The following is a 21405-nucleotide window of genomic DNA, read 5'->3' on the forward strand; positions in this document are numbered from 1 at the left end:
CCCGGTATAAGGCGGGTCTTGTGGAGTGTCCCCGGTATACAGCAGGTCTTGTGGGGTGTTCCCTGTATACGGCGGGTGTTGTGGGGTGTTGCTGGTATACGGCAGGTCTTGTGGGGTGTTCCCTGTATACGGCGGGTCTTGTGGGGTGTTCCTGGTATACGACGGGTCTTGTGGAGTGTCTCCAGTATACGGTGGTTTTGTGAGGTGTTCCCAGTATAAGGCGGGTCTTGTGGGCTATTCCCAGTATATGGCAGGTCTTGTGGGGTGCTCCTGGTATACGGTGGTCTTGTGGGGTGTTCCCGGTATATTGCGGGTGTTGTGGGGTGTCCCTGGTATATGGTGGTCTTGTGGGGTGTTCCCTGTATACGGAGGGTGTTCCCGGTATATTGCGGGTGTTGTGTGGTGTCCCCGGTATATTGCGGGTGTTGTGGGATGTCCCTGGTATATTGCGGGTGTTGTGGGGTGTCCCTGGTATATTGCAGGTGTTGTGGGCTGTCCCCGGTACACGGAGGGTCCTGAGCCATGCTTCCCGTGATATTACACACATTCGGTGGCACTGTGGTGTAGGTATACTGACGTATAGATATAGTGGGCGGCACACTCGCCCGCTGTCAGGGGTCGCACAGTATTATGGCCACAGGGGCGGCGCTGACATTGAGGTAAGAGCAGGAATAGGAGTAATGATGTGTAGTGGGGGCCCGGGGCCCGTGCTGACACCGCTCCACACCTTGTCTTTATACCGTCTCCCCTCAGATCATCAGGGGAGCAGCGCTGGGTGTTCTCTATCATCACCGCGCAGAATGCAGGCGAGGCACGCCATGATTAATGACTGGCGTATCTGACCTAGATACCTGCCCGGGTCACACGTTCTCGGCCATCGGCCCCGATCTTCTGGAATGTTACATCTTTATTACATTCTTATGGGCGGTGACACTGGATTCTTTGCATGCTGATAACATGGAGAGTTGTGTTCTGCGCCCGCCAGGACTCGGCGAGCCATGTGGCGCGAACACTGACGGCAGAAATCAGCGGCGGCCACCAGCGGTGGTCGTATTCGCCATTACCGCGGCTCAGTGACGGACAAATCACAACATCGGCTCCAAACACAAAAGCTTTAATGGGATGTGGAGCTCTGTCTACACCCGCCGACGCTCCCTGCGAACCACGGGGCGAATCTCCCAGGTCTCCGGACACGCTGGTCTCTGGGCTCCACGAGTCTCCGTCTCTCCTGAATAATAGCGCAGCTTTACCTAATCGGCTGATGGGGGGTGGAAGCGTGGAGTCCGATAACAGCCGGGGGTCGGCCCACCAATATCGCTCCATACGTCCTCCATAGGGGTCACCGACTACCTGCAGATACATGAATTACACACATCCTAAAGCTGCGCTCAGCCACCGTATCACAACCCTGCCATCACTGAACCCAATACTTGTCACAGCTGAGGGTTTGTTACAATGTATCGATCTCTGCCAGCTAAACAGCCTGCACTGATACAGTGTAACAAACTCAGGACACGAGAAGTAGCGGGGTTCAGTCTCATGTCTCCAGTTACTTCCAGAGCTGCAATCACAGTTCTGCTGCGCTATTATTATGGGAGCACAGTGCATTCTGGGAGCTCACATATCACGTCATGTGGATAACATACGTTGTGGCAGCTTTGGATGTGAATAGAGAAAACAATGTAAAGTATCTAAAAAAAGAAGTCAGAAAGCGACAGGACTGCTGCGAACGTGGTGGAGCGCGGCGCACTGACCTCTAACCAAGCAACTTCTTGCTCTGTTTATCGCCCGTCACCTCCACGTTGTTGTAATTCCCGCCTGCAACACAGAGGCATCATCCGTTATATTATCAGTGGTAATCGGACGCTGCCCCCTACTGACTGATCAATAGCAAAGCAGCCCAGACTGAAACACTGTCGCAAAGCATCAGGACGGAGAGAGGGTCCAGGTCACATTATGGGGCGTCAGATGATCCCCCGAGAGCCCCCCTGTCACTCACACACCGGCCATCACCCTCCATTATGGTATATACAGGGTTGACGGCGTGCTGCCACTAGACTGATACACTGTAACAAACCCCCCCCAGCTGTACGTGGCATTACGACTAGCTTCCAATGTGGCATTCGCTGACATCGAGCAGTGACCCAGGAGGGTCCCACGGATGAGTCGGAGTGTGATGCCGGCGCAGACCCCGCAGCGGTGCAGACCCCACAGCGGCACAGACCCTGCAGCCGCGCAGACCCCGCAGGGGCACAGACCCCACAGCGGCACAGACCCCACAGCGGCACAGACCCCGCAGCCGCACAGACCCCACAGCGGCACAGACCCCGCAGCGGCGCAGACCCCACAGCAGCACAGACCCCGCAGCGGCACAGACCCCGCAGCCGCGCAGACCCCACAGCGGCACAGACCCCGCAGCGGCGCAGACCCCCACAGCGGCGCAGACCCCGCGGCTGCCGAGCACTCACCGTGATAATCTTTGGGATACTTGTGTCTCAGGCTTCTCCCGTCTGCAATGAAACATGAGAAATGAAGTCACTGATGCCATACTGGGGGCTTACGGGGGCCACGTGCACCCCTCTTCCATCATGCACCTGTAGTGCAGCCGTCACTGGGGCACCACCGGCCTTCCTCCAGAATACCATTCTCCATAGCGATCCCACTATACACCCCCAGCGTCAGGACCCCTGTAATACCCAGCTTTCCCAGGGGCAGACAGAGAGCACTGACCTGAGTTCCCCCTCTGCTTGATGCACTGGCCTCTGTTAGGGATGCCCTCGGACGGGCTGCCGGGGTTAATGATGTGACATTCGTACCCAGTGGGGCAGTGCAGCGGCTCGTCCCCGTCCTCTGTGGTGCTGCACGCCTCCGCTGTAAGGGCAGAGCGGTGATTCTCAGCGGGAAAGGGAAGATGCTCATCATCCAGACACCACCCATCACACATCAGTAATGATCACACATCATCACCACACATCAGTAATGATCACCCATCATCATCACACATCAGTAATGATCACCCATCATCATCACACATCAGTAATGATCACACAGCATCATCACACATCAGTAATGATCACACAGCATCATCATCACACATCAGTAATCATCACACATCGGTAATGATCATCCATCATCACACATCAGTAATGATCACACACCATCATCACACATCAGTAATGATCACACGTCATCATCACACATTAATAATCATCACACATCATCACACATCAATAATCATCACTCAACATTACACATCAGTAATGATCACACATCATCATCACCACACATCAGTAGTCATCACACACAATCACCATCACACATCAGTAATCATCACACATCTTCATCACACATCAGTAATGATCACACACCATCATCACACACCAGCAATGATCATCCATCATCACACATCAGCAATGATCACACGTCATCATCAGCATCACACATCAGTAATGATCACACATCATCATCACACATCAGTAATGATCACACATCATCACCACACATCAGTAATGATCACACACCATCATCACACATCAGTAATGATCACACATCATCACACATCAGTAATGATCACCCATCATCACACATCAGTAATGATCACCCATCATCATCACACATCAGTAATGATCACACAGCATCATCGCACATCAGTAATGATCACACAGCATCATCACACATCAGTAATGATCACACAGCATCATCACACATCAGTAATGATCACACATCATCATCACACATCAGTAATGATCATCCATCATCACACATCAGTAATGATCATCCATCATCACACATCAGTAATGATCACACACCATCATCACACATCAGTAATCATCACACATCATCATCACACATCAATACTCATCACTCAACATTACACATCAGCAATGATCACACATCATCATCACACATCAATAATCATCACACACAATCATCACACATCTGTAATCATCACACATCTTCATCACACATCAGTAATGATCACACATCATCATCACACATGAGTAATGATCACACATCACACATCAGCAATGATCACACATCATCATCACACACCAGCAATGATCATCCATCATCACACATCAGTAATGATCACGTCATCATCAGCATCACATATCAGTAATGATCACACATCATCATCACACATCAGTAATGATCACACATCGTCATCACACATCAGTAATGATCACACATAATCATCACAGATCAGTAATGATCACACATCATCACACATCAGTAATGATCACCCATCATCATCACACATCAGTAATGGTCGCACACCATCATCACACATCAGTAATGATCACACATCATCATCACACACCAGCAATGATCATCCATCATCACACACCAGTAACGATCGATCACACGTCATCATAAGCATCACACATCATCATCACACATCAGTAATGATCACACATCATCACACATCATCATTATCATAATCACACATCAGTAATGATCATCCATCATCACACATCAGTAATGATCACACATCACCATCACACATCAGTAATGATCACATAGCATCATCATCATCACACATCAGTAATGATCATCCATCATCATCACACATCAGTAATGATCACGCATCATCATCACACATCAGTAATGATCACGCATCATCATCACACATCAGTAATGATCACACATCACCATCACACATCAGTAATGATCACACATCGTCATCATCATCACACATCAGTAATGACCACCCATCATCATCACACATCAGTAATGATCACGCATCATCATCATCACACATCAGTAATGATCATCCATCACCACACATCAGTAATTACCACCCATCATCATCACCAGTCATCAGTAGTTTGGGGCAGTCTGTACCTTGTAGTGCTTCCTCAGGTCCATCCAGTAACCAGCCGTTACCCCCCAGCCAGCGAGGTTTGGGCTGCACGAGCCAATCCAGCACTGCGAAGACACAAATCTGATGTGGTCAGTAAAAGGTGGGGGGCGTATAGGTAAAAGGTGGGGGGCACACAGGTAAAAGGTGGGGGGCACAAAGTTAAAAGGTGGGGGCGCACAGGTAAAAGGTGGGGGGCGCAAAGTTAAAAGGTGGGGGCGCACAGGTAAAAGGTGGGGGGGCGCACAGGTAAAAGGTTTGGGGCGCACAGGTAAAAGGTGGGGGCGCAAAGGTAAAAGGTGGGGGGCGCACAGGTAAAAGGTGGGGGGCGCAAAGGTAAAAGGTGGGGGGCGCACAGGTAAAAGGCGGGGGCACAGGTAAAAGGTGGGGGGCGCACAGGTAAAAGGCAGGGGGCGCACAGGTAAAAGGTGGGGGCGCACAGGTAAAAGGCAGGGGGCGCACAGGTAAAAGGTGGGGCGCACAGGTAAAAGGCGGGGGCGCACAGGTAAAAGGTGGAGAGCGCACAGGTAAAAGGCGGGGGGCGCACAGGTAAAAGGTGGGGGGCGCACAGGTAAAAGGTGGGGGGCGCACAGGTAAAAGGCAGGGGGCGCACAAGTAAAAGGCGGGGGGCGCACAGGTAAAAGGCGGGGGCGCACAGGTAAAAGGTGGGGGGCGCACAGGTAAAAGGCGGGGGGGGCGCACAGGTAAAAGGTGGGGAGCGCACAGGTAAAAAGTGGGGGGCACACAGGTAAAAGATGGGGGTGCACAGGTAAAAGGCAGGGGGCGCACAGGTAAAAGGTGGGGGCGCACAGGTAAAAGGCAGGGGGCGCACAGGTAAAAGGTGGGGGCGCACAGGTAAAAGGCGGGGGGCGCACAGGTAAAAGGTGGAGAGCGCACAGGTAAAAGGCGGGGGGCGCACAGGTAAAAGGTGGGGGGCGCACAGGTAAAAGGTGGGGGGCGCACAGGTAAAAGGCAGGGGGCGCACAAGTAAAAGGCGGGGGGCGCACAGGTAAAAGGCGGGGGCGCACAGGTAAAAGGCGGGGGGCGCACAGGTAAAAGGTGGGGGGCGCACAGGTAAAAGGTGGGGGGCGCACAGGTAAAAGGCGGGGGGGCGCACAGGTAAAAGGTGGGGAGCGCACAGGTAAAAGGTGGGGGGCGCACAAGTAAAAGGCGGGGGAGGTGCACAGGTAAAAGGCGAGGAGGACGCACAAGTAAAAAGCGGGGGGGCGCACAGGTAAAAGGTGGGGGGCGCACAGTTAAAAGGCAGGGGCGCAGTTAAAAGGTGGGGGCGCACAGGTAAAAGGCAGGGGAGGTGCACAGGTAAAAGGCGAGGGGGACGCACAAGAAAAGTTGGGGGGCGCACAGGTAAAAGGCGGGGGGCACACAGGTAAAAGGTGGGGGCGCACAGGTAAAAGGTGGGGGCACACAGATAAAAGGCGGGAGAGGTGCACAGGTTAAAGGCGAGGGGGACGCACAGGAAAAGTTGGGGGGCGCACAGGTAAAAGGCAGGGGGCACACAGGTAAAAGGTGGGGGCGCACAGGTAAAAGGCGGAGGGCACACAGGTAAAAGGCAGGGGGCGCACAAGTAAAAGGCGGGGGGCGCACAGGTAAAAGGCGGGGGGCGCACAGGTAAAGGGTGGGGGGCGCACAGGTAAAAGGCAGGGGGCGCACAGGTAAAAGGTGGGGGCACACAGGTAAAAGGCGGGGGGCGCACAGGTAAAAGGTGGGGGCGCACAGGTAAAAGGCGGGGGCGCACAGGTAAAAGGTGGGGAGCGCACAGGTAAAAGGCGGGGGGGCGCACAGGTAAAAGGCGGGGGAGGTGCACAGGTAAAAGGCGAGGGGGGTGCACAGGTAAAAGGTGGGGGGTGCACAGGTAAAAGGCGGGGGGTGCACAGGTAAAAGGTGGGGGGCACACAGGTAAAAGGCAGGGGGCGCACAGGTAAAAGGTGGGGGGCGCACAAGTAAAAGGCGGGGGAGGTGCACAGGTAAAAGGCGAGGGGGACGCACAGGTAAAAGGCGGGGGGGCGCACAGGTAAAAGGTGGGGGCGCACAGTTAAAAGGCAGGGGGGCGCACAGGTAAAAGCTGGGGGCGCACAGGTAAAAGGCGGGGGAGGTGCACAGGTAAAAGGCGAGGGGGACGCACAGGAAAAGTTGGGGGGCGCACAGGTAAAAGGCGGGGGCACACAGATAAAAGGCAGAAGAGGTGCACAGGTTAAAGGTGAGGGGGACGCACAGATAAAAGGCGGGAGAGGTGCACAGGTAAACGGCGGGGGAGGTGCACAGGTAAAAGGTGGGGGGCGCACAGGTAAAAGGTGGGGGCACACAGGTAAAAGGTGGGGGCGCACAGGTAAAAGGCGGGGGGCACACAGATAAAAGGCGGGAGAGGTGCACAGGTAAAAGGTGGGGGGCGCACAGGTAAAAGGTGGGGGCGCACAGGTAAAAGGCGGGGGGCACACAGGTAAAAGGCGAGGGCACACAGGTAAAAGGTGGAGGGCGCGCAGGTAAAAGGCGGGGGGTGCACAGGTAAAAGGTGGGGGGCACACAGGTAAAAGGCGGGGGGCGCACAAGTAAAAGGCGGGGGAGGTGCACAGGTAAAAGGCGAGGGGGACGCACAGGTAAAAGGCGGGGGGGCGCACAGGTAAAAGGTGGGGGCGCACAGGTAAAAGGCGGGGGGCGCACAGGTAAAAGGTGGGGGGCGCACAGGTAAAAGGCGGGGGGGCGCACAGGTAAAAGGCGGGGGGGGCGCACAGGTAAAAGGTGGGGAGCGCACAGGTAAAAGGTGGGGGGCGCACAGGTAAAAGATGGGGGGTGCACAGGTAAAAGGCAGGGGGCGCACAGGTAAAAGGCGGGGGAGGTGCACAGGTAAAAGGCGAGGGGGGCGCACAGGTAAAAGGTGGGGGGTGCACAGGTAAAAGGCGGGTGGTGCACAGGTAAAAGGTGGGGGGCGCACAGGTAAAAGGCAGGGGGGCGCACAGGTAAAAGGTGGGGGGCGCACAAGTAAAAGGCGGGGGAGGTGCACAGGTAAAAGGCGAGGAGGACGCACAAGTAAAAAGCGGGGGGGCGCACAGGTAAAAGGTGGGGGGCGCACAGTTAAAAGGCAGGGGCGCACAGTTAAAAGGTGGGGGCGCACAGGTAAAAGGCAGGGGAGGTGCACAGGTAAAAGGCGAGGGGGACGCACAAGAAAAGTTGGGCGCACAGGTAAAAGGCGGGGGGCACACAGGTAAAAGGTGGGGGCGCACAGGTAAAAGGTGGGGGCACACAGATAAAAGGCGGGAGAGGTGCACAGGTTAAAGGCGAGGGGGACGCACAGGAAAAGTTGGGGGGCGCACAGGTAAAAGGCAGGGGGCACACAGGTAAAAGGTGGGGGCGCACAGGTAAAAGGCGGAGGGCACACAGGTAAAAGGCAGGGGGCGCACAAGTAAAAGGCGGGGGGCGCACAGGTAAAAGGCGGGGGGCGCACAGGTAAAAGGCAGGGGGCGCACAGGTAAAAGGTGGGGGCACACAGGTAAAAGGCGGGGGGCGCACAGGTAAAAGGTGGGGGCGCACAGGTAAAAGGCGGGGGCGCACAGGTAAAAGGTGGGGAGCGCACAGGTAAAAGGCGGGGGGGGCGCACAGGTAATAGTGGGGAGCGCACAGGTAAAAGGTGGGGGCGCACAGGTAAAAGGTGGGTGCACAGGTAAAAGGCAGGGGGCGCACAGGTAAAAGGCGGGGGAGGTGCACAGGTAAAAGGCGAGGGGGGTGCACAGGTAAAAGGTGGGGGGTGCACAGGTAAAAGGCGGGGGGTGCACAGGTAAAAGGTGGGGGGCACACAGGTAAAAGGCAGGGGGCGCACAGGTAAAAGGTGGGGGGCACACAAGTAAAAGGCGGGGGAGGTGCACAGGTAAAAGGCGAGGGGGACGCACAGGTAAAAGGCGGGGGGGCGCACAGGTAAAAGGTGGGGGCGCACAGTTAAAAGGCAGGGGGGCGCACAGGTAAAAGCTGGGGGCGCACAGGTAAAAGGCGGGGGAGGTGCACAGGTAAAAGGCGGGGGGGACGCACAGGAAAAGTTGGGGGGCGCACAGGTAAAAGGCGGGGGCACACAGATAAAAGGCAGAAGAGGTGCACAGGTTAAAGGTGAGGGGGACGCACAGATAAAAGGCGGGAGAGGTGCACAGGTAAACGGCGGGGGAGGTGCACAGGTAAAAGGTGGGGGGCGCACAGGTAAAAGGTGGGGGCACACAGGTAAAAGGTGGGGGCGCACAGGTAAAAGGCGGGGGGCACACAGATAAAAGGCGGGAGAGGTGCACAGGTAAACGGCGGGAGAGGTGCACAGGTAAAAGGTGGGGGGCGCACAGGTAAAAGGTGGGGGCGCACAGGTAAAAGGCGGGGGGCACACAGGTAAAAGGCGAGGGCACACAGGTAAAAGGTGGAGGGCGCGCAGGTAAAAGGCGGGGGCACACAGGTAAAAGGCGGGGGGCGCACAAGCAAAAGGCGGGGGCGCACAAGTAAAAGGCGGGGTGCACAAGTAAAAGGCGGGGGGCGCACAGGTAAAAGGTGGGGGCGCACAGGTAAAAGGCGGGGGACGCACATGTAAAAGGCAGGGGGCGCACAGGTAAAAGGTGGGGGAGAACAAGTAAAAGGCAGGGGAGAACAAGTAAAAGGCAGGGAGTGCACAGGTAAAAGGTGGGGGGCGCACAGGTAAAAGGCTGGGGGAGCACAGGTAAAAGGTGGGGGGTGCACCGATACTGATGATGGAGGTGATGGGCAGTCACCAGATACTGATGATGGAGGTGATGGGCAGTCACCAGATACTGATGATGGAGGTGATGGGCAGTCACCAGATACTGATGGAATTTACATTTCTCTTTTTAGCTCCGCTAATTCAAGCCCTAAATTAAAATTGAACCAGAGTCTACTCTCCTCCCAGGTGGTGTCGGCGCTGCTGCTGCTCCTGGCGGTGATGTCGGCGCTGCTGCTGCTCCTGGCGGTCATGTCGGCCATGCTGCTGCTCCTGGCGGTGATGTCGGTGCTGCTGCTGCTCCTGGCGGTGATGGCGGCCATGCTGCTCCTGGCGGTGATGGCGGCCATGCTGCTCCTAGCGGTGATGGCGGCCATGCCGTTCCTGGTGGTGATGGCGGCCATGCCGCTCCTTGCGGTTGACGGCGGCCATGCTACTCCTGGCGGTGATGTCGGCCATGCTGCTCCTGGCGGTGATGTCGGCCATGCTGCTCCTGGCGGTGATGTCGGCCATGCTGCTCCTGGCGGTGATGTCGGCCATGCTGCTCCTGGCGGTGATGTCGGCCATGCTGCTCCTGGCGGTGATGTCGGCCATGCTGCTCCTGGCGGTGATGTCGGCCATGCTGCTCCTGGCGGTGATGTCGGCCATGCTGGTCCTGGCGGTGATGTCGGCCATGCTGGTCCTGGCGGTGATCTCGGCCATGCTGCTCCTGGCGGTGATGTCGGCCATGCTGGTCCTGGCGGTGATGTCGGCCATGCTGCTCCTGGCGGTGATGTCGGCCATGCTGCTCCTGGCTGTAATGTCGGCCATGCTGCTCCTGGCTGTGATGTTGGCCATGCTGCTCCTGGCGGTGATGTGGGCCATGCTGCTCCTGGCGGTGATGTCGGCCATGCTGCTGGCGGTGATGTCGCCCATGCTGCTCCTGGCGGTGATGTCGGCCATGCTGCTCCTGGCGGTGATGTCGGCCATGCTGCTCCTGGCGGTGATGTCGGCCATGCTGGTCCTGGCGGTGATGTCGGCCATGCTGGTCCTGGTGGTGATGTCGGCCATGGTGCTCCTGGCGGTGATGTCGGCCATGCTGCTCCTGGCGGTGATGTCGGCCATGCTGCTCCTGGCGGTGATGTCGGCCATGCTGGTCCTGGCGGTGATGTCGGCCATGCTGGTCCTGGCGGTGATGTCGGCCATGCTGCTCCTGGCGGTGATGTCGGCCATGCTGCTCCTGGCGGTGATGTCGGCCATGCTGCTCCTGGCGGTGATGTCGGCCATGCTGGTCCTGGCAATGATGTCGGCCATGCTGCTCCTGGCGGTGATGTCGGCCATGCTGCTCCTGGCGGTGATGTCGGCCATGCTGCTCCTGGCGGTGATGTCGGCCATGCTGCTCCTGGCGGTGATGTCGGCCATGCTGCTCCTGGCGGTGATGTCGGCCATGCTGCTCCTGGCGGTGATGTCGGCCATGCTGGTCCTGGCGGTGATGTCGGCCATGCTGCCCCTGGCGGTGATGTCGGCCATGCTGCTCCTGGCGGTGATGTCGGCCATGCTGCTCCTGGCGGTGATGTTGGCCATGCTGGTCCTGGCGGTGATTTCGGCCATGTTGCTCCTGGCGGTGATGTCGGCCATGCTGCTCCTGGCGGTGATGTCGGTGCTGCTGCACCTGGCGGTGATGTCGGCCATGCTGGTCCTGGCGTTGATGTTGGCCATGCTGCTCCTGGTGGTGATGTGACTTGTTGCTCGCCATAATCAGCCTTTACTTTTCCATCAGAATACTGATGAGCTGCGGCTGACGAGCGACCACTGATTGGCTGCTGCAGACGCATCACGGCCGGGGACAGTAGAGCCGACTTTGCAGGAGAGGAGCAGGGCCTGGGCTGGCCCGGTTCGGAGAACCCCTGTAACATTCCTATATTTGGAAGCTTCTTATGCTGCAGCATATTTTCCACACCTGCCTAAAACTTTTGCACAGCTCTGTATAGATCCGGGGGAGGTGGGTGACAACCACGTCGTAGTGTGGGGGTGTGCCAGTACCTGGGGGGGGCTGCACGGACTCCAGACAGGCGTATATGCATCCATTGAAGCAGCAGCGCTTGTGGCGTTCACATTCAGAGTCCGATCTGCAGCTCAGGACGTCGCAGGCTCGCTCCGGCAGGGTCTGTGGCGGCGGGGGGCAGCGGTCGTTCTTCTGGTAGTTGGTATTGTGAGGGTGCAGCGGATATTCATAGTCCTGGGGAGATAAAGGGGCACAGGTCAGGGAGGCACAGGTCAGGGGGCACAGGTCGGGGGGCACAGGTTAGGGGGCACAGGTCAGGGGGCACAGGTCAGAGCAGGCCGCACTACCAGCTCAGTCCTGCAGGTGGCGCTGCGGGGCCAAGACTTGGCACATCCCTGGAATGTCTGGTCATATGGTGGGAACATCTGCTGGGGATGATGGGGTCCGCACTATATTTACTCCTGACATCCCGGGACATTCCTGGAGTATTCTGGGAACAGTTTCAGCAGATTGTCAGCTCTAAGGACGAGGTCCGGGAATTCCTGGAATGGTTTTCTCACAGGCAGCTCCAAAGAACTTAAAAGACAGCGCAAAAATGTGACCAGTAAGAAAAACATCAGAAATATCCCGAAATGTACAGCGTCTTATAATATTCTATACGGGATTATATAAAGTCGCATCTGACGCTGTGATTGGTTTCTTTCTAGGCGGTTTTGATAGATGGGCCCGAGCACTTGCCGACACTGGAGGCCCAGAGGCCTTAAGGGAGGGTCACACGTCTGTCTGGGTGAGGCCTGTGTTATGGGGCCTGTCTGGCTTCAGTCAGTATGGTGATGTTGCCATAGATACAGTATGTCCGTCTCCTCAGTGCCCGTCCTGGCACTGCCAGTCCTCATGTCACAGGAGCGTGTCCTCAGCCGAACTCCCAGGACGTAGACAGCTGAGAGGGAGAAGGATCCCAGAGCGGAGCAAATGCCGGATCAGCCAAAGAAAACACCGGAAAATCAGTGCCACCATGACCCGCGTCCTCAGCCGCAACCAGCACCATCACTGAGGCTGCCGCCGTGTCAAGCCTCACTGCAGCTCTGCCATTCTGCACATGAACCCGGAGGCTCAGGATGAGCACGTAATGGCGGGGACTGTGGGGGCTCCTGTACACGTTCTCTGTAGATTGTAAGCTCCCGTGACCCCGCGCCTCTCCGTATACAGCCGGACGTACTGTATACACGGTGCAGCCATCCCAAGTCACAAACCGCGCACCTCACCCCGTCCTGCCGAACATGAGAAGCTACCCACATTGGAAAGTCAGAGTGTGCGGTAACTTCATCAACAGCAGAGTCTGCACGTATAGTGACCCCGAACCCCCCGCTGCCCCACGTGTAGTGACCCCGAACCCCCCACTGCCCCACGTCTAGTGACCCCGAACCCCCCACTGCCCCACGTGTAGTGACCCCGAACCCCCCGCTGTCCCACATGTAGTGACCCCGAACCCCTCGTTGCCCCACGTCTAGTGACCCCAAACCCCTCGCTGCCCCACGTGTAGTGACCCCGAACCCCCCGCTGCCCCACATGTAGTGACCCCGAACCCCCCGCTGCCCCACATCTAGTGACCCCGAACCCCCTGCTGCCCCACGTGAAGTGAACCCGAACCCCCCACTGCCCCACGTCTAGTGACCCGGAACCCCCCGCTGCCCCACGTCTAGTGACCCCGAACCCCTCGCTGCCCCACGTGTAGTGACCCCGAACCCCCCGCTGCCCCACGTGTAGTGACCCCGAACCCCCCCGCTGCCCCACGTGTAGTGAACCCGAACCCCCCGCTGCCCCACGTCTAGTGAACCCGGAACCCCCCCGCTGCCCCACGTATAGTGACCCCGAACCCCTCGCTGCCCCACGTATAGTGACCCCGAACCCCTCGCTGCCCCACGTGTAGTGACCCCGAACCCCCCGCTGCCCCACGTGTAGTGACCCCGAACCTCCCGCTGCCCCTCGTGTAGTGACCCCGAACCCCCCCGCTGCCCCATGTGTAGTGACCCCGAACCCCCCGCTGCCCCACGTCTAGTGACCCCGAACCCCCCACTGCCCCACGTGTAGTGACCCCGAACACCACACTGCCGCACGTGTAGTGACCCCGAACTCCCCGCTGCCCCACGTCTAGTGACCCCGAACCCCCCGCTGCCCCACGTGTAGTGACCCCGAACCCCACACTGCCGCACGTGTAGTGACCCCGAACTCCCCGCTGCCCCACGTCTAGTGACCCCGAACCCCCCGCTGCCCCACGTATAGTGACCCCGAACCCCACACTGCCCCACGTCTAGTGACCCCGAACCCCCCGCTGTCTCACGTGTAGTGACCCCGAACCCCCCGCTGCCCCACATCTAGTGACCCCGAACCCCCCGCTGCCCCACGTCTAGTGACCCCGAACCCCCCGCTGCCCCACGTCTAGTGACCCCGAACCCCCCGCTGTCCCACGTGTAGTGACCCCGAACCCCCCGCTGCCCCACATCTAGTGACCCCGAACCCCCCACTGCCCCACGTGTAGTGACCCCGAACCCCCCGCTGTCCCACGTGTAGTGACCCCGAACCCCCCGTTGCCCCACGTCTAGTGACCCGGAACCACCCGCTGCTCCATATGTAGTGACCCCGAACCCCCCGCTGTCCCACGTGTAGTGACCCCGAACCCCACACTGCTGCACGTGTAGTGACCCCGAACCTCCCGCTGCACCACGTGGAGTGACCCCAAACCCCCTGCTGCCACACGTATGGTGACCCCGAATCCCACACTGCTGCACGTGTAGTGACTCCGAACCCCCCACTTCCCCACACGTAGTGACCCCGAACCCCACACTGCCGCACGTGTAGTGACGCTGAACTCCCCACTGTCCCATGTGTAGTGACCCCCAACCTCCCGCTGCCCCACATGTAGTGACCCTGAACCCCCCACTGCCGCACGTGTAGTGACCCCGAACTCCCCGCTGCCGCACATCTACAGGTGCTTCTCAGTAAATTAGAATATCATCAGAAAGTGAATTTATTTCAGTCCTTAAATGCAAAAAATGAACCTCATATATTCTATATAGTCATTACACACAGAGTGATTTCACGTGTTTATTTATGTTAATGTTGATGATTATGGCTTACAGCCAATGAAAACCCAAAAGTCATTATCTCAGTAAATTAGAATACTTTATAACACCAGCTTGAAAAATTATTCTAAAATCCGAAATGTTGGTGTCACGATCCATTTTTGGATTTGAGGCAGATCTGGTTTCCCTCAGATTAAAACTTTTTTTCTTTCAGGGGGGGTTAATGCAGTTTTCCCCACCCGGTGGCTGCTGGTGTAACTGCAGTGCTGCTGGGTCAGCTGATGTGGGTGGCGACCACTCCCACCATCCTTCAAGAGGTCACCTGATGCCTCAGCTAACTGTTGGTGTTAGAGTTCATTCTGCAGCGACCAAGCTGGGAAAAGGAGCTAGCTGGGAGCAGTTGTTCGTCAGCGGAGTCTGGTGTTTCTTTCCTGCTGTGCTTTGCAGCAGTGAGCTAAGTGTTGTTTTCCTTTACCTTGTCTGTCATACCTTCCCTTTGTGATGTTTTAGTGCAGCGGTGGAACTAGGGTCCTCACTTGCCAATTCCCTAGTTAGGCTGGGGTCACACATGGCGTAAGAAAATACGCCACGTATTATACGTCCGTACTACGGCCGTAATACGGAGAAATGTCCCCAAAATATTGATCCGTAGTCAGGGTGTGTCAGCGTATTTTGCGCATGGCATCCTCCGTATGTAATCCGTATGGCATCCGTACTGCGAGATTTTCGCGCAGGCTTGCAAAACCGACATCTAATGGATTTATGTGCTCAAATGTTAGGGAAAACATATATACAGTATATATATATATATGTCATTGAGACACATATATATATATTCTGTATTTAGATTTCATTCAGCGCGATATCTGTGAACAGCCGCTAATTCAATTGCCGGCTTTTCATTTCTCCTGCACAAACCCGACAGGATATGAGACATGATTACATACAGTAAACCATCTCATATCCCCTTTTTTTTTGCATATTCCACATTACTAATGTTAGTAGTGTGTATGTGCAAAATTTCAGCGCTGTAGCTGCTGAAATAAAGGGTTAAATGGCGGAAAAAATTGGCGTGGGCTCCCGCGCAATTTTCTCCGCCAGAGTGGTAAAGCCAGTGACTGAGGGCAGATATTAATAGCCAGGAGAGGGTCCATGGTTATTGGCCCCCCGTGGCTAAAAACATCTGCCCCCAGCCACCCCAGAAAAGGCACATCTGGAAGATGCGCCTATTCTGGCACTTGGCCACTCTCTTCCCACTCCCTGTAGCGGTGGGATATGGGGTAATGAAGGGTTAATGCCACCTTGCTATTGTAAGGTGACATTAAGCCAGATTAATAATGGAGAGGCGTCAATTATGACACCTATCCATTATTAATCCAATTGTAGGAAAGGGTTAAAAAACACACACACACATGATTACAAAGTAGTTTAATGAAATAAACACAGCGGTTGTTGTAATAATTTATTGTTCTCCCATTCCATTTCCAGGACCTCGCTTGGCAACATAATAAACGCACAAGATACATACCTTCTGCTGTCAGATCTCGTCCCACGAAGTAATCCATCTGAAGGGGTTAACTAATATTACAGGCAGGAGCCCTGCAAATGCAGCTGTGCTCCGTGCTTGTAATCCCCGGGGAATGAATGAAATGTAGGTCATTGACCTACATTTCCTTCAGTCGCGGTGATGCGCCCCCTGGTGGATGTCCTCATATGACCTGGAGCGTGGGAAAAAGTTCCCAGGCTGCAGTTCATGAGAACATCCAGCAGGGGCGCATCACCGCGACTGAAGGAAATGTAGGTCAATGACCTACATTTCATTCATTCGCTGGGGATTACAGGCAGGGAGCACAGCTGCATTTGCAGGGCTCCTGCCTGTAATATTAGTTAACCCCTTCAGATGGATTACTTCGTGGGACGAGATCTGACAGCAGAAGGTATGTATCTTGTGCGTTTATTATGTTGCCAAGCGAGGTCCTGGAAATGGAATGGGAGAACAATAAATTATTACAACAACCGCTGTGTTTATTTCATTAAACTACTTTGTAATCATGTGTGTGTGTGTTTTTTAACCCTTTCCTACAATTGGATTAATAATGGATAGGTGTCATAATTGACGCCTCTCCATTATTAATCTGGCTTAATGTCACCTTACAATAGCAAGGTGGCATTAACCCTTCATTACCCCATATCCCACCGCTACAGGGAGTGGGAAGAGAGTGGCCAAGTGCCAGAATTGGCGCATCTTCCAGATGTGCCTTTTCTGGGGTGGCTGGGGGCAGATGTTTTTAGCCACGGGGGGGCCAATAACCATGGACCCTCTCCTGGCTATTAATATCTGCCCTCAGTCACTGGCTTTACCACTCTGGCGGAGAAAATTGCGCGGGAGCCCACGCCAATTTTTTCCGCCATTTAACCCTTTATTTCAGCAGCTACAGCGCTGAAATTTTGCACATACACACTACTAACATTAGTAGTGTGGAATATGCAACAAAAAAGGGGATATGAGATGGTTTACTGTATGAAAACCATGTCTCATATCCTGTCGGGTTTGTGCAGGAGAAATGAAAAGCCGGCAATTGAATTACCGACTTTTCACTAACAGCGCTGCGTATTTCTCGCAAGTCACACTGCAGGTCCGTGTGGAATCCGTATTTTTCGCGCCCCCATAGACTTTCATTGGCGTATTATATGCGCAGTACGCTGACAAACGCAGCATGCTGCGATTTTGTACGGCCGTAGAAAGCCGTATAATACTGAACCGTAATATACGGCTAATAGGAGCAGCCCCATTGAGAAGCATTGTGCCGTATGTAATGCGAGTTTTACGGACGTAGTTTCTGCGCTCTTACGTCCGTAAAACTCGCATGTGTGACCCCAGCCTTACGGATAGGTGCAGGGCAAACGAGGGCTTAGGTATCCTGCTCAGCGACAGGTTGAAAAAACCTGTATAGGGACGTCAGGAAGATCAGGGAATATCCTTAGGAGAGTGCAGGAGGTGTCCATCTCCCCGTTCCTTATCGCAGGGCCCACCGTTATTATTGTGTCCCCGGTGTTCCCTTGTTTGTTGTGCTGCTGGTGACAGACTAACGGTTAGGTCATGTCACACCGCTTTGGTCACATCGTGACAGCTGGCCTACAGAAATGTCAGTTCAGTAAATGCACTCAATACTTGGTCCTTGTGCATCAATTACTGCATCAATGCGGCGTGGCATGGAGGCGATCAGCCTGTGGCACTGATGAGTTGTTATGGAAGCCCAGGTTGCTTTGATAGTAGCCTTCAGCTCGTCTGCATTGTTGGGTCTGGTGTCTCATCTTCCTCTTGACAATACTCCATAGATTCTCTATGGGGTTAAGGTCAGGCGAGTTTGCTGCCAATCAAGCCCAGTGATACTGTTGTTTTTACACCAGGTATTGGTACTTTTGGCAGTGTGGACAGGGGCCAAGTCCTGATGGAGAATGACATTTCCATCTCCATAAAGCTTGTCGGCAGAGGGAAGCATGAAGTGCTCTAAAATGTCCTGGTAGATGGCTGCGCTGACTTTGGTCTTGATAAAACACAGTGGACCTACACCAGCAGATGACATGGCTCCTCCAACCATCACTGATTGTGGAGACTTCACACTAGACCTCCAGCAGCTTGGATTGTGGCCTCTCCACTCTTCCTCCAGACCTTGGACCACTGACAACAGTCCAGTTCTTTTTCTCCTTGACCCAGGTAAGAAGCTTCTAGCGTTGTCTATTGGCCATGAGTGGCTGACACAAGGAATGTATGTGACACATTCCATGTAGCCCATGTCCTGGATCCGTCTGTGTGTGGTGAAGCAATGACTCCAGCAGCAGTCCACTCCTTGTGAATCTCCACCACATTATTGAATGGCCTTTTCTTAACAATCCTTTCCAGGCTGCGGTTATTCCAGTTGCTTGTGCACCTTTCTACCACACTTTTTCCTTCCACTCCACTTTCCATTAATATTCTTAGATACAGCACTCTGAACAGCCGGCTTCTTTAGCAATTACCTTTTGTGGCTTCCCCTCCTTGTGGAGTGTCACTGACTGCCTTCTGGACATCTGTCAGGTCAGCAGTCTTCCCCATGATTGTGGAGCCACTGAAAGACTAAGGGTACCGTCTCATAAAACGATTTACCAACGATCACGACCAGCGATACGACCTGGCCGTGATCGTTGGCAAGTCGTTGTGTGGTCGCTGGAGAGCTGTCACACAGACAGCTCTCCAGCGACCAACGATGCCGAGGTCCCTGGGTAACCAGGGTAAACATCGGGTTACTAAGCGCAGGGCCGCGCTTAGTAACCCGATGTTTACCCTGGTTACCGTCGTAAATGTAAAAAAAAAAAAAACAGTACATACTCACATTCCGGTGTCCGTCAGGTCCCTTGCCGTCTGCTTCCCGCACTGACTGACTCCCGGCCGTAAAGTGAAAGCAGATCACAGCGGTGACGTCACCGCTGTGCTCTGCTTTCACTTTACGGCCGGGAGTCAGTCAGTGCGGGAAGCAGACGGCAAGGGACCTGACGGACACCGGAATGTGAGTATGTACTGTTTTTTTTTTTTTTACATTTACGACGGTAACCGGGGTAAACATCGGGCTACTAAGCACGGCCCTGCGCTTAGTAACCCGATGTTTACCCTGGTTACAAGCGAACGCATCATTGGATCGGTGTCACACACACCGATCCAACGATGACAGCGGGAGATCCAGCGACGAAAGAAAGTTCCAAACGATCTGCTACGACGTAAGATTCTCAGCAGGGTCCCTGATCGCTGCTGCGTGTCAGACACAGCGATATCGTATGGATATCGCTGGAACGTCACGGATCGTACCGTCGTAGCGACAAAAGTGCCACTGTGAGACGGTACCCTAAGGACCTTTATAAACACTTAGGAAGAATGGGTAGGTGTTTCTTATTAATTATTCTAATGTACTGAGATAATGACTTTTGGGTGTTCATTGGCTGTAAGCCATAATCATCAACATTAACAGAAATAAACACGTGAAATAGATCACTCTGTCTGTAATGACTGTATAGAATATATAAGATTCACTTTTTGTATTGAAGAACTGAAATAAATTAACTGTTTGATGATATTCTAATTTTGTGAGTAGCACCTGTAGTGTTCCCCGCCATAGCAGCGCGCATGGTGACGCCGAAACCCCGCGGCTGTGGCATACAGGATATGAGTAGTAGTACTGTGCACCGTCCTCTATACAGGATGAGAGTAGTAGTAGTACTGTGCACCGTCCATCTATACAGGATGAGAGTAGTAGTACTGTGCCATGTCCATCTATACAGGGTGAGAGTAGTAGTACTGTGCACCGTCCGTCTATACAGGGTGAGAGTAGTAGTACTGTGCACCGTCCTCTATACAGGATGAGAGTAGTAGTACTGTGCACCGTCCGTCTATACAGGATGAGAGTAGTAGTACTGTGCACCGTCCGTCTATACAGGGTGAGAGTAGTAGTACTGTGCACCGTCCATCTATACAGGGTGAGAGTAGTAGTACTGTGCACCGTCCATCTATACAGGGTGAGAGTAGTAGTACATACATGACATGTGCTCTGTGTGGGCACTCGGTTACCTCGTCTTTGTCGGTGACCCGCGGGTGTAGCGCCCTCTTGCTCAGGCTGCGGGCGGCGCAGATCGCACAGAGGGCGCAAACCAGCAGACAGCTCCGCACCGCGCTCCGGCTCTCCCCGGCCATCCTCCGCCTGCTGCAGCCGAGCGACCGGGGGCGGCGACACTGAGAGGGGAGGAGTGCAGCTCCGGGGGAGATGGAGGAGAATAATGTACAGGAGGGGAGAAAATAATGTACAGGAGGGGAGAATAATGTACAGGAGGAGAGAATAATGTACAGGAGGAGAGAGAATAATGTACAGGAGGGGAGAGAATAATGTACAGGAGGAGAGAATAATGTACAGGAGGGGAGAGAATAATGTACAGGAGGAGAGAATAATGTACAGGAGGAGAGAATAATGTACAGGAGGAGAGAATACTGTACAGGAGGGGAGAATACTGTACAGGAGGGGAGAATAATGTACAGGAGGAGAGAATAATGTACAGGAGGAGAGAGAATAATGTACAGGAGGGGAGAATAATGCACAGGAGGGGAGAGAATAATGTACAGGAGGAGAGAATAATGTACAGGAGGAGAGAATAATGTACAGGAGGAGAGAGAATAATGTACAGGAGGAGAGAATAATGTACAGGAGGGGAGAGAATAATGTACAGGAGGAGAGAATAATGTACAGGAGGGGAGAATAATGTACAGGAGGGGAGAGAATAATGTACAGGAGGGGAGAGAATAATGTACAGGAGGGGAGAGAATAATGTACAGGAGGGGAGAGAATAATGTACAGGAGGAGAGAATAATGTACAGGAGGAGAGAATAATGTACAGGAGGAGAGAGAATAATGTACAGGAGGGGAGAGAATAATGTACAGGAGGGGAGAGAATAATGTACAGGAGGAGAGAATAATGTACAGGAGGAGAGAATAATGTACAGGAGGAGAGAATAATGTACAGGAGGGGAGAGAATAATGTACAGGAGGGGAGAGAATAATGTACAGGAGGAGAGAATAATGTACAGGAGGGGAGAGAATAATGTACAGGAGGGGAGAGAATAATGTACAGGAGAAGATAATAATGTACAGGAGGAGAGAATAATATAATAATGTACAGGGGGGGAAGTAGGCTAATGACTATAGAAGCCTTAAAAATAAGTATTTGCGTCCCTCCCCCC

The 21405-nt window shown here is 54.3% G+C and overlaps 1 protein-coding gene across 1 annotated transcript; it reads right to left on the reverse strand.

The window, feature by feature from the left end:
* Positions 1-1098: 1098 nt before the first annotated feature.
* On the reverse strand, positions 1099-20422 carry WFDC1 (WAP four-disulfide core domain 1). Its single transcript, XM_077292784.1, has 7 exons — positions 20245-20422; positions 11601-11796; positions 4846-4929; positions 2731-2871; positions 2469-2510; positions 1755-1818; positions 1099-1350 (listed from the first exon to the last, which is right to left on the reverse strand). The coding sequence occupies exons 1-6, from the start codon at positions 20365-20367 to the stop codon at positions 1757-1759; spliced, it is 648 nt and encodes a 215-aa protein (XP_077148899.1). The 5' UTR covers positions 20368-20422; the 3' UTR covers positions 1099-1350; positions 1755-1756.
* Positions 20423-21405: the final 983 nt, after the last annotated feature.

The sequence above is a fragment of the Ranitomeya variabilis genome, chromosome 2 (assembly GCF_051348905.1).
Source record: "Ranitomeya variabilis isolate aRanVar5 chromosome 2, aRanVar5.hap1, whole genome shotgun sequence".
NCBI classification, from domain to species: Eukaryota; Metazoa; Chordata; class Amphibia; order Anura; family Dendrobatidae; genus Ranitomeya; species Ranitomeya variabilis.

Bases quoted from the DNA above. Each gene is read 5' to 3' on its own strand.
- WFDC1 (XM_077292784.1), bottom strand. From the start codon at position 20,367: ATGGCCGGGGAGAGCCGGAGCGCGGTGCGGAGCTGTCTGCTGGTTTGC. The intron at 11,797-20,244 runs GTAACCGAGTGC...TTATCTCCCCAG, and splicing joins GGGTCACCGACAAAGACGAG to GACTATGAATATCCGCTGCA. The intron at 1,819-2,468 runs GTGAGTGCTCGG...TCTGTGTTGCAG, and splicing joins GTATCCCAAAGATTATCACG to GCGGGAATTACAACAACGTG.